Genomic DNA, 15,554 nt, shown 5'->3' on the forward strand with positions numbered 1-15,554 from the left:
AGTTTCCAAAGTTAGGATTCCGCCAACAGGGCTGATAGCTTATTTACTGCTGTCATCTAAAGAAAGAGGAATTTTGACACATTGTTAAATGATAGCACATTTAGATAAGTCAAGCTGTCAGAGGCTCTAATGGATGTCTAAACTCTCTGTGGCTGATATGTAAAATTTATGCACTTCAGAATATCATAAGGTTATAATATTTTAATCACATCCACGCTCTTTTCTAAACTTTGAGCTGAGAAAAACATTCCATCAAGTCCCATCTTCCGAACGCCAAGAAATTGAGCCTTCCTAGAAGTTTCTCCAAAACTCCTTACAAAAAGTCCAGCTTATCTCATTTGAGGACCCATCAGTTTTCCTCCCTAAGGCTCACACCCCAAGCAGAATTTGCCTTTTCCTCCCAAGTTCATACAGTGTGAGCCTTCCAGCCAACCTCTTTTGTCCCAAGAAACAGATGTGCATTCAGACTGGACACCAACTCTTGTTAGCTTGATTAACACTCTTTGAAGGAAAAGAAAAAAAAAAGATATCACAAGAGACTGGACCCAGAGCATCATTAAAAAAAGTGGTAAAGTAAAGCAGAAAAAGAAAATCATAAAGGTATGAATCCGGTTATGACGACTATACACAGAAAAGCCATAAAAAAATACTGCATTAGTAATGTTCACCATAAAGCAATCTTATAACCAAATGAAATATGCCTAGCATTAACTTTGGGATAGAATTTTATTTCTTCTCGTTTCCTGGACTGCTAGCAGCTGAGAGAAAAAGCAGCAGCAAAGAAAGGGGGAAGCAGTTTCAAGGATCCTGGAGCAGGGTACCAAATGTCACAGCATCTTCACCATCATTAAGACTGCTGACAGACTTCCATCCTAGGAAAACAGCCCCACTGTGTCCAGAGATGGCACTGGAAGGAATAATAACCTGACTGCTTCTATATTTGAAAAATATATACTTCCAGAGGGCTGTGCACGGGCCGGTACAAGGTCACCTTTCTTGCCAGTATCAGGGTGGCATCAGTGGCATGGTCTGGCCTGGGGACACGGGCCGCCTTTGCTGCCTTGGCTACTTCAACGCTCATCGACCAGGCTGCATGAAACCACTGAATTGAAGGCTATACACACCTCCTCACACTCACAAACATCCGGGGCCACGGGACAAGTGAGCCCAAAGCTCTTGGCCTGCATGGGGCCTGCAGTGGGGGCCCACCTTTCCTACCCAGATCTTGGAATGAGTCAGCTGAAGTTTTCCTTTCTGGCTATCTCCCCTGTAAACGGAAAGTGGGAAGGGAAAAAAATGAAAATAAAAGTGTGGCATGAGAGTCATTAGCGTTATGCACAAGAGATGATCCCAGGCGAAAGTGCTTAGGCTCATAATCCATTTCCAACAAAAATGCCATCAGTGAGAATATGGGGCTGGGTGGGGGATGCAGGCCTGTTGGGCAGGAGAAAACCCGAACATTTCAGGACAAGGGTGGAGACCACGCCAGATGTGAGGGCCTCAATGTTTGTACACCACTGCCACATGTACCTCTGTTCTCTTCAAGTATACAGCTTTTCAAACTCCCAAAGGGACACCCCCCCTCACTTAATATCCATGTAAATGAGCTTAACCCTTTCCCCAGAGCCCTCTCCTTTTGTGCCAAAGACACCAGCCATTGTTTTAATGAACATATCCCTCCCTCCTGCGCCCTAAGTATACACTCTGTGCAGGGAGAGGTCCTGGCTCTATTTTCCCATCACCTGAACAAGGCTTTCCACCACCCCATCTTCATCCTTTCCAGTTCAAATTTGCTTTTTCACCTCAGCATCTTCTAAAACCCTAACAAAGGGTTCCCAGATCAATGGGAGTCCAACTGGAATCAAGATCTGGGTGACCTCAACAGCTCCACAAAAGACCCCTGAGCCTGAGACAGGAGAGACTTGAGGTTCAACATCCCCTCCACTCCAGCTCAGAAATCAGCCCCCTGGGAGCCGCACCCACCCCTCAGCACCCAGCCCCAGGTCTCACTCCACCTCCCGGTTGCAGCCCAAGCTCCCCGGATTGAAAACGAGTTATCTAATGAAAATTGTGTTAACTGACATTCCGGCCAAGCGGGAGCAAATACCAGCGCTGTAAATCTCGCCGCGGAAATTTTCTCCAGCCCAGAATAACAATAGGACCCTGCAAAGGGCTTTCGCCAGCCCTTCTGGTTCCTCTCCTCTTGTCTGCCACGTTCTTGTCATTCCTTATGTTACAGAACATCAATCATAAATAAAGACGCTGTCCCCCAGCCGTGCCCGGGTCTCATTTACAAACATTAGCAGGGAATACGATTACCATTGGCCTTCGTGCCAAGCCCAATGTGGCTGCCCAACTCTCTCTCCCATTCTCTCTCTCGCTCCCTCCCCCATCCCCCACTCTTCCAGAAAGGCCACTTTAGCATCATTTAAAACAGCAACCACAGCTCACAGCCCTGCCCGCCTCAGATGGCCACCAAACTGTAGCCCCAACTCGAGTGAGGACCTGGAATTGCAAGGCACTTGCAGTTATTAACTGCATGCCTGAGTGCCCCGATTTTCTCTCCAGCTCACTGGCTTTGAAGGAGGGGGCCTGCGGGGAGTAAGGGGTTAGAAAGGAGGGGGGTTGGGAAGCCACCAGGAGGAGGGGGCACTGGAACCACTTATCAGAAGAAACTTAACGAGATTTGCAGGCGGATTAAAAAAAAAAAAAAAGCGGGTCCCTTTTTATCTCCAGACTGATGCTCTCCCTTCTTCCAAGAATGTCAAGGCCAAGGCAGGATGCTTTCATCGCCCGGTAACCAGCACCGCTTCCCCGCCCCTTGTTCCCACCGCACCTCGGTGAGACTCCTGGGTTTGGGGGCTTGTCAGGAGCATCCTGGGGCACCTGGGAAAAGACAGAGGCTAGCGTTGTGCCTCCTGCGCGCAGTTCTCTGTGAGATTCCACCCCGCGGCCCAGCCTCCTACTGGGTCAGCAAAGAATAACCCCCAAATCTGGAGGAGACACACAGACTCCCAGAAAAAGGTGGAACGGGGATAAAGTGCTGGAGTTTGGAAGGGAGTCGCCCCAGGGAGGGAGAGGGAAAAGATAAAGAAGAGACTAGAGAGAGGAGAAAAGAGAGGAGTGGCGGAGAGAAAAAGCAGGAGGCAGAAAACAGCGAGGGAATCTCCCATTTAAAAGTTCCAGTGGGCCCGAGAGCCCGAAGTCACCTGCTCTGCGCAGCTCCCGACTCTCAAAGGCCCCCGAGGCAGGAGCGCAAACTTGCGCGCGCCCCGGGCCCATCTCCACCTCCCGTCCCCATCTAGACTTGGAAAGAGGTTGGCAAGGGGGATAAAGCAAGAGGCAAAGACGAACCCCGAGAACCCGGCCCGAGGAGAGGTCTGCTGGTGCAGGCGGCCAGTCCGGCGGCGGTGGCTGCAGCAGCTGGGGCGGCAGCAGCGGCCCCCGGGTGGCGGCGCGTCCGGGCTGCGCAGCGAGGCGGGCGGCGGCGGCGGAGGTGCTGGCGGGCTGCGGGGCGCGGAGCCGCCTCCTAGCCAACCCCGGATGCCTCCCCCCCACTCCTCCTCCTCCTCCCAGCCCGCCAGCTCCCTCCCTCCCTCGCCCGAGCCCCAGCCGGGCGCGGACTGGCACGCGGCGCGCTTCGCGGCCTCCCTGGGCGCCGCGAAGTTGGGAGGCGCGCAAAGTGCGGCGCAAGGGGGGTTGCCCGGGGTCCCGCCAGCAGCCCCCTGCCTGGGACCGCAGACCCTGCCTTCCTCGCGCCTCACTCCGCCGCTCACCCGCCGGCTCGCTCCCCGGGCCACGGGCTCACTAGCGCTTCTCCACGGTCGCAGCGGCTAATCGATGATTGAACCGAACAAAGAGCAGCGGCGAGATCAATTCCTAATACCTATCGATAGGCAGCGGGCAGTCGAGCCCCGGCGAGCCCCAGCAGCCGCCGCCCGCCTCCCCAGGGCGCCCGACCGCCCTCCCGGGGACCTCCCCAGTGCGCCCAGGGCGCGCCCGAGGGCTCCCCACGGCCGCGCGGCCGGTGCTGCCCGCACTAACCTGGAGTCGCCGTAGATCAAATCGCTTCCAATATTGAAACATCGATCCCACATTGGCGGCCATCTTGGGGGCTATTCGAGACGCACACACACAAGAGTTTGGCTTTTCTCAATGGCTGCACTCAATATCCGGGCTGGACTCCCCCCAGCCCCGGGGCTGCCGCCGGCAGTCCGGGCCCTGCGCGCCACCGCCCGGGGCCCCTCGGGCGCCCCCCAGCCTCCTGCCACCCGCTGCCCCTCGGCGCCGCCGCGCCGCCGCCGCCGGGCCCGGGAACCGTGCGCCCCCCCCGACCCCCGGAGGGCGCGGGAGGAGGGCGCGGGGCGGGGAGCTCGGCGCCCGCCCGGGGGAGGCGGCCGGGGATGGGGTGGGAGGAGAGGAGTGGGGGGGAGGCAGTGTCTCCGAGAGGCGCTGGCGCCGCCGCTGCCCTGCCTGCAGCCGGCTCCCGGGCCCGCGGAGCGCTCGCTGCATCTCCCCCCCCAAGTCCGGGGTCGGTGTGCCGCGCGATTGCACTTGACTTTGGCTTTTTGCAAACTTATCAATACTGACGTAACGTGCTGATCAATGCAAAGGGAAGTTTGCGGGGGCGGGAGGCGGAGGGTGCGTGGGGCGCCTACCCTCGCCTCGCACCTGTCTATCCCCCATCCCCAGCAATGCATACTTAAAAAAAAAAAAAGTTAATAGTTTGCAATGCATTTTTTTTTTCTTTTGCAATCGGAGCACACAACACGTGCCTCGGGCTGTCGCCGCTCCTTCGCCAGCCAGCTAAGCTTCGCATCCGAGGGTAGCAGCCGCCAGCTAGACCTGCGTAGACTACCCTGCCGGCGGGTTGTTGGGAGCCGGCCAGTTGGGCGGGTGGCAGCCGCTCGGGGGCGCCACTGCCGTGCGCAGGGTCCACGCCATTAGAGTTATATTACTGGGAGGCGGTGTCTTGGCCATAGCACAGGGTTCTTTCCGGGGGTCCTCTGCAATAGAGATTATTGTTACTATTTTCAGGGGCCTTTAATTCAGTTACATGGCCTCCTCACAACTTTAGAATGGGAGGTCGTTTTACTGTTCCCATTACTGGAGAGGGTTCTTAGGCAAACCTCTGGAACGGTTTCTCCCCCCACAGTGGGTTCGCTTTTATCGTTATATGTTGAGGGGGGATCATTAACAGCTACAGACGTCTCTGCCACTGTTAAAATCATTATTCCGGGGTCCTTAGCCTAGCTGGGGACCCCAGGTCCTTCCCAGTATGGGCCTCCTTTATTATGATTGTCTTTTGGAAGAGAGTCTTTAGCCCAGCTGGAGGGAAACTCTGGTCTTCTGCAATTTCTCAGACGCTGGACAGCAGGGGTGGCTAGATTTCTTTTACATTTTTTCCATCATCTTGCCTCTGCAAGGGAGAAGTCCCCAGTCTCCTCCCAAGGTCCTACACCCACCACCCAGGAGGAACTCAGACCTCCCAACCCCCTTCATAACTAACATTTCTCCTGACCCAGCAGTCACCCTTTATGACATGTCCCCCTACCAATCCTACCCTAGCCTCTGCCCCACCCCCCACCCCCCCAAAAAGGAGACATTCCCTCCCTTTTTCTCTGGGCAAAAGATTTGCTTTTATAGACAGCAAATGGAAATTATATTCTCTTTTTATGACCCAGCTTGGACTTTTGACATCACTCTTGGTCTGGGACAATAGATCAATACAGAGGGTTATAAAAAAGATAAAGTTTAGAAGAGTTGTAAAGAAGAAAGAATCGTGATGGATATTTTTGATGATTTTCCAATATTTGTGTCTTGGAACACGTGCTTCAAGGCAATTAAAGTTTTTAATGTAATGTAAATAATTGTTTCATAAATGCTTCAGAAGAAGATGTGATCTTTCTAAGCAATCACTTGAGCTATTTAAAAAATGTAATGTGATTTAAACAAGGATACAGTATTTCTGTTACCATCCCCATACATTTTCCATAAGGCCTGGGTAAATATATTAATGCACAAGTTGAAAGACTCATAAGACCAGAAGTACAGCGTTCACCAAGATGTAATGAATTAGGCCTAGTTAGCAATTCCGAGTGGCCTGTTTCCTTGCCAGATTAAATTGCACGTGATGTGTGGTTTATCTCAGCTCTCAATAACTTCACGTTTAAATTACAGCTCTCATTCTGCAAAATGAATTTAGGGAAATTTCATAACTATCGCATGGCAATTTTTTTTAATGGCTACATTTTCTCCTGAGCATCTGTAAAGCTTGAAGCTTCCTTGTCTTTGAGTCTGTTTTTTAAAGACCTGTAGTAGAAAATCTGGAGTGAGGGTGAAATCTTTCAAAGCAATTTTTAACAAATCAAGGTTTTGATGAAAGATTATTTTAAATTTACATCTGATCGCTTTTCGGCCTTTTGGCTAAGATCAAGTGTAAATTTACATCTGACTTTGCAGTCACGGAACTGACATCCTATACCTCCTGATATGATGTACGGAGAAGGATACACCACCACTTCTGTGGTATTTGTGCATAATCTGAATCTAATTGTGAAGAAATATCAGATAAACCCAAATGGAGGGGTAATTCTAGAAAATAAACAGCTAGTCCTTTAAAAATGTCAATGTCACATGAAACACACACGGACTGGGGAACTATTCTAGATTAAAGAAAGGAAAAAAGATTTGACAAACGATTAAAATATATGATCCGAGGTTTTCTTATACTAGAAAGTGCAGTAACTGGAGCCAATAGCAAAGTTAGAATAAATCAACAGATTAAATAATAGTATTGTATAAATGTTAATTTCCTGATTTTAATCATTGCACTGTGGCTATATAACAACATATCCTTCAGAGAGAATATTAAAGTATTCAAGAGTAAAGGGAAAGCCATCATGCCTGCAACTAGCTCTCAAACAGTACAGACAAAAACAATATGCATCTGTTTACCGAAATCTATCTGTATAGAAAGAATGATATAGCAAATGTCGCAAAATGTTAACATTTGAGGACTCCAGAGGAAGTGTACACAGCAATTCTTGGCACTTTCTTTGCAACCTTTCTGGGAATCTGAAATTATGTCAAAAGACAAACTTAAAAGAAAAAATAATAAATTAAATTTATGTCTGACTTTGTCTCAATTGTTAGGGACTATTGGACTTCCAAATAAAAATTCTGCATGGAACTTTTCTACTTTCCTGACGTCAGTAGGCTGCACCTTTGACCGAGCAGGAAATTGCCACAGCAAACATGCTTACCGAGGAGCAGCGAGAAAATCCAATAATTCAGATTGTTTTAAGTCTGTGATATTTTTAAATGACTTAATGCAGTGGGTCTCTGAAGAATTCCGACAATTTTAATGGTAGAAACTTGCAGTCCCACTGAGGAAAGTGTTGCTACATAAATACTGAATGATCGTGTCTTTCTGTCTGGGCTGAAACATTAGCTTTGCTTAGTGGCTTATTGCTTTATTCACAAAATAAATTTCAGCCGTCTCTTTCCACCATATTCCAAGCGCATCGTGAGCCTGTGCCTTATTAGATGTGGGGGCTTATGTTCCAAAGGCATCTGTTACGGTCTCAAGCTCAGCAATAATGAATTAAGCAGTTAAGTGTTTACCCCCTGAATGGAGTTCGCCAAGGAAATGATATTATTATGGATGGTCCTTAATGAAAGACCAGCAAACTCAGACTTTTTCAGCAAACAATCAGCCTTGGATTTGGGAACTAAAGTACTAAAATATTAAATATTTTTGTGAGAAGCTATTTTTTTCTGTTCTTAGCACACTCTCCCTGCCACAAACACACACATACGCAGATATACAAAAACTTAAGCAGGTTGCTGGTTGATTCCTGATTCTCAAAGATCTACACATCAGGATGAGTATTACAATGGCAAAGAAGACATCCTTTCCCCATCCCAGAAGAAGCAAAGGGTGGCTTGGAGCAGTCTATCCTGAAAGCACAAGCAGAGAGAGAGCCAGATCCTTTAGGAAATTCATAAACTGTGCAAGAATCCCAGGGAAGATAATGGCAGGTCCTTAGCCACGAACATAATGATATGCGAAATCCCCAGCATCAAAGCTGAAACAAAAGAAAATGTCCTTCAGTAGCTCCACGTTGCCCACCACAGTTGTCAGGCAGGAAGAAAGACTAAAGTAGAGACTCCAAATTCATCTGGAAGTTTTCAACAGGCCTGGGAGAGGAGTAAGGGATATGGGAGTGTCCGGCCAACACCTGCAAGGGTGTGTCCCTAGAGGCTGGCCCATGGTTGGGTCTCAGATCCAGAGGCTGAAGTGACTGGCTGTAGAACCAAGCCAGCAGTCCCTTTGGTACACAACACTTGACACAGTGCTGTCAACCATCACCACTATTAAGCACCTACTAATGGCTGTTGGACGGACTTCCATGGTAGCCCAGCTAGTAAAGAATCTGCCTACAAAGAAGAGATCCCAGTTCGATTCCTGGGGTGGGAAGATCCCCTGGAGAACGGAGAGGCTATCCACTTCAGCATTCTTGGGCTTCCCTGGTGGCTCAGAGGGTAAAGAATCTGCCTGAAATGCGGGAGACCTGGGTTCAATACTTGGGTTGGAAAGATCCCCTGGAGGGCATGGCAACCCACTCCAGTATTTTCGCCTAGAGAATCCCCATGGACAGAGGAGCCTGACAGGCTACAGTCCACGGGGTTGCAAAGAATCAGACACGATTGAGTGACTAAGCACACACAGCACAGGCTGTTGCACGCTTTATAAATAAATCATTTAAAATAACACTGTGGTTAGGAGAGTGACTCTGGAGCCAGACTGTCTAGATGTGAATTCCAGCAGGCCACTTACAAGCTCTGTGACCTTAAGCCAGTTAGTTTACCTCTCTGTGCCTTGTTTTCCTCATGTGTACAATAGTGCTAATAATCGTACAAAGTGATAAAGATGAGTTAGTCTATGTAAAACTACATAAACATATTGTATTTAGCAGCTTTCATTATTACTGGTCTCACAATGAACAAGACAGAGATCTGCATTCCCATATTGCAGATGGGAAGAATGAGGCCCTGAGAGAGGCAGTGGCTGGCTCATGGTCACGTGGTTGTGAAGGTGGCAGAACCAGCACTGATACCGGAGTTCACTCACATTAGCCTGGGGGCTCATTGCATCAGTGCCCACCCTGCCTCTTACAGAGAGGAAAAGCAGATGCCCAGAAAACAAGGGCTGTAGCCTTAACTATGTGTCAACTCTCAATTACCAATTAAAGTGGAGAGGAACAACACAAGAGGGACAGGCTCCCTTGGCCTGATTCCCCTCACATGTTAGAGACTAAACAAATACAGTGCATTCTTGCTGTGCTGATTATTCTCCTTTTGTTCCCTTTCCTCACTCACTCTCCTCTTGCCCTGCCCAGTGTCCCAGGAATCTGACCCCTATGGACTACACCTCCCAGGCTCCCTTGCTCCCTGGCTTCTAGCTGGGTTTGGACAGTGGGAGGCCCTGGTAAGAGAAAAGAAGGCCCAGAGAAAGGCTAGGGTATTTACTCCCTGGCTCCCTCCCTGTTTCACCCTGGCAGTGGCTGGGGCCTTCTACAGTCACCGCCCCTGTTAGGCTGTCCCTCTCCTGCTCTCACAGGGCCCCAGTAACTTCTCTCTCCTCACATCTCTTCAGATCTGAGGTATAAATGGCTCTCTCTTGCTAGCATCCAGGTGCCTTAACATTCCCTAGCACACACCTCTGTAAATGAAAAATTTCAGGTGATTTTTTTTTTTGGTATGGGACCCTGATCAATCCACCTGCCAATGCAGGAGACACTGGCTTGATCCCCAGATCAGAAATCAAATCACTGGAAGATCCCCTGAAGGAAATGGCAACCCACCCCAGTATTCTTGCCTGTAAAATTCCATGTACAGAGGAGCCTTGTGGGCTACAGTCCATAGGGTTGCAAAGAGTGGGACACGACTGAAGCAACTTTTAGCACACACGTACACAATGACCAATACATCTACCAGAGAATATTATTCAATTATTAAGGAAGATGAGGGGACTTCCCTGGAGGCCCAGTGGCTAAAAATCTACCTGCCAATGCAGTGGACACAAATTTGATTCCTGGTCCAGGAAGCTTCCACATGCAGCAAGGCAATTAAGTCCAGGCACCACAACTACTGAGCCCTCGCACCCTAGAGCCCGTGCTCAACTACAAGAGAAGTCACTGCAATGAGAAGCCGGCACACCACAACTAGAAAGTAGCTCCCACTTGCTGCAACTAGAGAAAGCCTGTGCGTAGCAACGAAGAGCTAGCACAGCCAAAAATAAATAATTAATTAATAGTCTAAAATAATTTAAAAATAAAACAGAAAAAAAGGGGAGACAGAAAGATAAGAGTTGTGTGTATATGTGTTGAATGAAGAGATGTTTAGGATATATGGTAAAGTGAACATAAGCAGATTATGCAACAGTATTAACAAATATTTGCTTAAAATGTGATGAAAAAAGAAAAATTAGATATCAGTTGCTTAACAGACATTAGCTCTGAAAAATGGTTTTAGAGGTCTCATAATTTATCATCACCATAATTTCCTTTATGAGTACAAATTATTTTTTTCATCAGGAATCTTAATTCAGTTGGGGTGGAGAGGGTCTGTTTTTTCCTGGGCCCCTGATTGATACATATACTACAATACCACATTCACTTGAGATATCTATGAAAGAAGATCTGATTAAATAGAAAGACAGCCCAAGTTCATGGGCTGGAAGATGTAATATGGTAAAGATGTCATTTCTCTCCAAATTAATCCATAAATTTAAGACCATTCAAATCAAAATTCCAGTAAGGTTTTTCATAGAACTTGACAAGCCCATCTTAAAATTCTTATGAAGATGCAAGAGCCAAGAATAGCTGGGGTAAATTTGAAGAATAGTAAGATGAGGGAACTTTTCTTATCATGTATTAAGACATCATAAAGCTGTTATAATAAAGACAGAGAGCAGAAGGACAGACAAATAGACTCAGGTGACAAAATTAAAAAGTTTTGACACAGATTCACACCGATATAGAATGAACTCACAAAACAGATGACAAAACTGGCATTATGAACTAGTAGGGAAAGGACAGACTTCATTTTCAATATGGTGCTGGGCCAACTGGCTATGCAGATGGGAAAAAATAGAATTAGATCCCTACCTCACACTACATGCAAAGATCAACTTCAGGTGGAGGGGTCTGTACTTTTATGAATTTAAAGAAACTCAACCCATCCCTTTTTTCCAAAAGCACTGAACATCTGAACTGAAAATTATATCCTTATTAAGCTGACTTTACTATGCTATGTCTGTTTGTTGTTGTTGCTGTTGTTTTAAGCATCCCAATAACTCTGGTCACGTAATAACCCAGGGTACCTTTTAGTCCTGGCCAGAACCAGGACTGCACACTCTCATCCCCAGAATGAAAAACCACTTGGCACCTGGCAGCTTCCAGGAGACTTAGAAACTTTAGCTAATTAGAGTTTTGAGACCTCTGCTCCCCAATGGCACAGGTTCTTCTTCAGGTACACAACTTCCCTAAGCCCCTGAGAAGCTGACCCCAGGGCAGAAATCTGCCTTCTAATTCTGCACCCCTATTTCAGCAGCAAGGTGTGCAAAGTGGACGTGATCTAAGTCACCTGAGATAACCACCACAGAATTGAAGGCACCCATTTGGGTCTCCATCTCTCCTAGATCCCACATATCTAGCTCAAGTGGCCCCACTTGGCTTCATGCCATGAGGGCACCGATTCCTCCGTTGGCTTCCAGGTCTACGAACTGTCAAGGACAGCCATGGATCTTCCCTGTGCCTGGAAAAGAGAAACAAAGGCCTCCAGCACCATCCATCCACCCAAATAAAACTCCACAAACTGGACCCTTACAGCTTCAATGAAAAGTACAGACTATTACTGCAGGATTTCTTAAGGGGTGGGGCATGAAGAAATCCTTAAAATCCTTTAAAATCTTTAAAATCCTTAAAATCCTTTTTGCTTCTTTCTTTCCCAAAATTCCCTTCATTAAAGCAACTTCTCCAATTTCTATTTTTAATTTCTCTCATCTTAAATGGCTCATCCATCTTCTCTTACTCACTGCGCACTCTCAGGTCCTATCTTCCCCAGCTCTTTCTCTCTCTTCCTCCATTTCCATCCCTTCTCCTGCTCTAGTTTCTCCCTCTTTTTCAAATCTGAGTTTCTCACATTTCATCTAATCAGCAAAATACCATCCAATAGCCAAACAAAAAGACAAAAGAGTTGTTTTTCTCCTTTAGTAAGATGGGGAGATGTGAATGCTTACACTTTTTTTTTCACCCTGTCCAATCATCACATTGTCATCATCATTGTCATAATGGTGCCTACTATGCACTGGGGGCTTCACCAACATTCTAGGCAAATCTCACACTTTATCATGTCTACGTCCATTTTACAGATGAGCAAACTGAGCCTCAAAGAGACAAAATAGCTCACCCAATTTCACTCAACAGGAAAATGGCTAAGCATGGTTTGGAGGCTGGGTGGGAAAACCTGTACATTTTGGTAGCTTTGCTGCAAAAGCCTTAACCCTAGCTCTAGTTTTTTCTGCTGTTTAAGTTCAGGGCAGGAGGGAAGTGAACGAAGGTGCTTCTAGAAGATGCCATTCAGACAAATCAGAACCAACAGGGTCTGTGTTTGCCACCTTGGCAGCCAGTCCCTCAGATACCACTCCCTCGGCCTCCTTGGAACTTCTGATTTCCTAGCTCTTGGCTCCCATGAACCAAAAAAATTATCCACTTGGCCCCATAGGATTGAAAAAATAATGATAATGTTGCCGTTTATGGCCTGTTTTCCACAAGCCAGGCTCACTCTGCCCATTATCTAATTTCCTCCTCGTAACAGCACTTGGAGGTAAGTGTGGCCATTTCCTCCCTTTAATAGCTGAGGGGATGGGGGCTCAGAGAGGGCAAGTGACTTGCCCAAGGTCACCCAGCCTGCAAGCAACACAGCTGGGGGTCAAATCCTGTTCTGTTTGATGCTGGGGCTTAGGTTCTCAACCCTGAATGCCACCCCTTCCCTTTCTCAGTTGCCTCTAATTCCTCTGAGGGGCTTTGAATTCACTTTGCTGCTGGTGAGGAGCTGAGTCAGGGTTGGATCCAAGAGTCTCTCCTTGTACCCACAGTCTCCACCCACACTGTCCAGAGCTCTGAGAGTCCAGAATGAAGGTTCTAGAAGCTCTCTTTTGAAGGTTGGGTCCCCATCCCTCCAGTCCCAGAAACCTCTGTGGACTAAAGAACTCAGCATCTGGGAGGAGCAAAGCTCCTCTGATTCAAACACTCCCTGACCCAGGAAATAAATCTGGCCCTCCTACCATGATCTTTCTTGCAGCAAATCCTTGGTGTCCATCAGGATCTTTGGCAAATGTGCCAGGCATCAAGGACCCTGAGAGGTCATCTGTTCCAGCCCCCGCCTCCAATCTGAGAAAGAGACATTACAATGATCCTGAGGACCTCAGGCCAGGGTCTAACCTACCACTGTACGTGCCACACCCTTTTATGCACACACATACGTACATAAGGTGCGTATACACACCTGCACTCACACTGTTTGCACACAGGTGTGCACACACACACATCTACATGCCAATGCACACATCTATTCACACAAGCCAGAAACAGATTCTCTGGGACACACCTGTATACTCACACACAGGTTTGCACAGCCTGCATGTGCACGTGGATGAGTGTACCGTCCAGATATATGGTACGTGTGCCCAGTCGTACTTCCCAGGGTAGGGCACCAAGGTTTCTCCTGGGGCCTCCTGGAGTAGGGCCTTTAGCTAAAGCCCCACCTGGTGGACACTTTGTGTATACACCAACCCCAGTTCCAAGCTTGAGTGCCCCTGGGACCAGAATACCGCTCTGGGCAGCACCCAAGCTGACCAGCAATAAGTGAGTGAGCCCAAAGCTAGACTTTGGGGACACCTCCTGCCCCTCAAAGCTCTCTTCTTTGCTCCTCTCTCTCTGGGCAGCAATTTCTTTGGCCAAAGGCAGAGGAAAGAGCACTGGGTCCAGCAGCATGGGTCTGAATCACTGCTCTGCTACTTGTGGACACAGAATCAACTGCTATCTCAGGGTCAGATACCTAAATCGAGTCTAAAGTCAGACATGAGTTCAAATGGAGCAGCAACTCCTGGCTGTCCCCTTCTTACACACGTGTCCTTGGGCAAGTCACTTCCACCTCCCAAACCTGCTTCACCAACTGCGAAGTGGGGCAAAGGCCCCAGCAGAGTGGCTGGAAGCAGCAATGACATCGAGGAAGCAAAGTCAGTTATTCTCTCCATTTTTCTCAGACCAAATACAGGTACAGTTTAGGCCCAACAAGAAGCAGGGCAGGAGTCAGAGGGACTCCAGTTCAAATTCTGATTCAAATACTGTCTCCGCCACGTTTTAGATGTGGGGCAAGGCACTTCACCTCTCTGAACATCAGTTTCTCCATCTGTACAATGGGGACCTTTTGGTGTTGTAGTGAGAATTAAATGAGACAGTGCATGTAACAAACCTGGCGTCATTATGCTGTGTGCTATGCTAAGTCACTTCAGTCATGTCAGACTCTTTGCCATCTGGACTGTAGTCTGCCAGGCTCCTGTCCATGAGATTTCCCTGACAAGAATACTGGAGTAGGTTGTCATGCCCTCCTTTAAGGGATTTTCCTGACCCAGGGATCAAACCCGTATCTCTTATGTCTCTTGCATTGACAGGTGGGTTCTTTACCACTAGCACCATCTGTCATTAGTAAGCACTTCATAAATGTAGACTGCTATCATCAGTGTTTATGTTTGGGAAAAACAAGTGATACTTGGAGGGGTGGGCAACAGATGTTCCTCAGAAGCCCAATATAATAGCTATACAATTATAATTAATTACAACTTAATCCTTGTGTGCCAGGCACTGTTCTGAGGACTAAGAATTAACTCATTTAACATCATAACAACTCCATGAAGTAGGCACTATTCTTATTTCCATTTACAGATGAGGACTGACGAAGATGAAAGGACTGAAATGGTATAGACCTAACAGAAGCAGAAGATATTAAGAAGAGGTGGCAAGAACACACAGAAGAACTATACAAAAAAAATCTTCATGACCAGATAATCACGATGGTGTGATAACTCACCTAGAGCCAGACATCCTGGAGTGCGAAGTCAAGTGGGCCTTAGGAAGCATCATTACCAACAAAGCTAGAGGAGATGATGGAATTCCAGTTGAGCTATTTCAAATCCTAAAAGATGATGCTGTGAAAGTGCTACACTCAATATGACAGCAAATCTGGAAAACTCAACAGTGGCCACAAGACTGGAAAAGGTCAGTTTTCATTCCAATCTCAAAGAAAGGCAATGCCAAAGAACGCTCAAACTACCGCACAATTGCACTCATCTCACACGCTAGTAAAGTAATGCTCAAAATTCTCCAAGCCAGGCTTCAACAGTACGTGAACCATGAAATTCCAGATGTTCAAGCTGGATTTAGAAAAGGCAGAGGAACCAAAGATCAAATTGCCAACATCCGTTG

General features: G+C 47.5%; 2 protein-coding genes across 3 annotated transcripts in view; both read right to left on the minus strand.

Moving 5' to 3' along the window:
* The window catches only part of CUX2 (cut like homeobox 2), a 284,617-nt gene extending 280,271 nt beyond the window's left edge, over window positions 1–4,346 (minus strand). The window contains exon 1 of the mRNA XM_081539932.1: window positions 4,045–4,346. Coding sequence (XP_081396058.1) covers window positions 4,045–4,107 — 63 coding nt within the window. The 5' untranslated portion in view covers window positions 4,108–4,346. The remainder of the gene's footprint in view (window positions 1–4,044) is intronic.
* A 378-nt stretch (window positions 4,347–4,724) lies between these two features.
* The window catches only part of CCDC63 (coiled-coil domain containing 63), a 150,945-nt gene continuing 140,115 nt past the window's right edge, over window positions 4,725–15,554 (minus strand). Inside the window, exons 11-12 of one of the 2 annotated variants that reach the window (XR_014068496.1) lie at window positions 13,355–13,460; window positions 11,290–11,823 (exon numbers count right to left, since the gene is read on the minus strand). Coding sequence is in view for 1 of the 2 variants with exons in the window: in XM_081539935.1 (XP_081396061.1) it covers window positions 4,855–5,006 (152 nt within the window). In the remaining variant the exon portion in view is untranslated. Of the gene's footprint in view, window positions 5,007–11,289; window positions 11,824–13,354; window positions 13,461–15,554 lie in introns of those variants that run through there. The other variant, XM_081539935.1, reaches the window with a different exon arrangement.

The sequence above is a fragment of the Giraffa tippelskirchi genome, chromosome 11, assembly GCF_054371585.1.
Source record: "Giraffa tippelskirchi isolate mGirTip1 chromosome 11, T2T-mGirTip1v1.2.pri, whole genome shotgun sequence".
In the NCBI taxonomy this organism is placed as follows: Eukaryota; Metazoa; Chordata; class Mammalia; order Artiodactyla; family Giraffidae; genus Giraffa; species Giraffa tippelskirchi.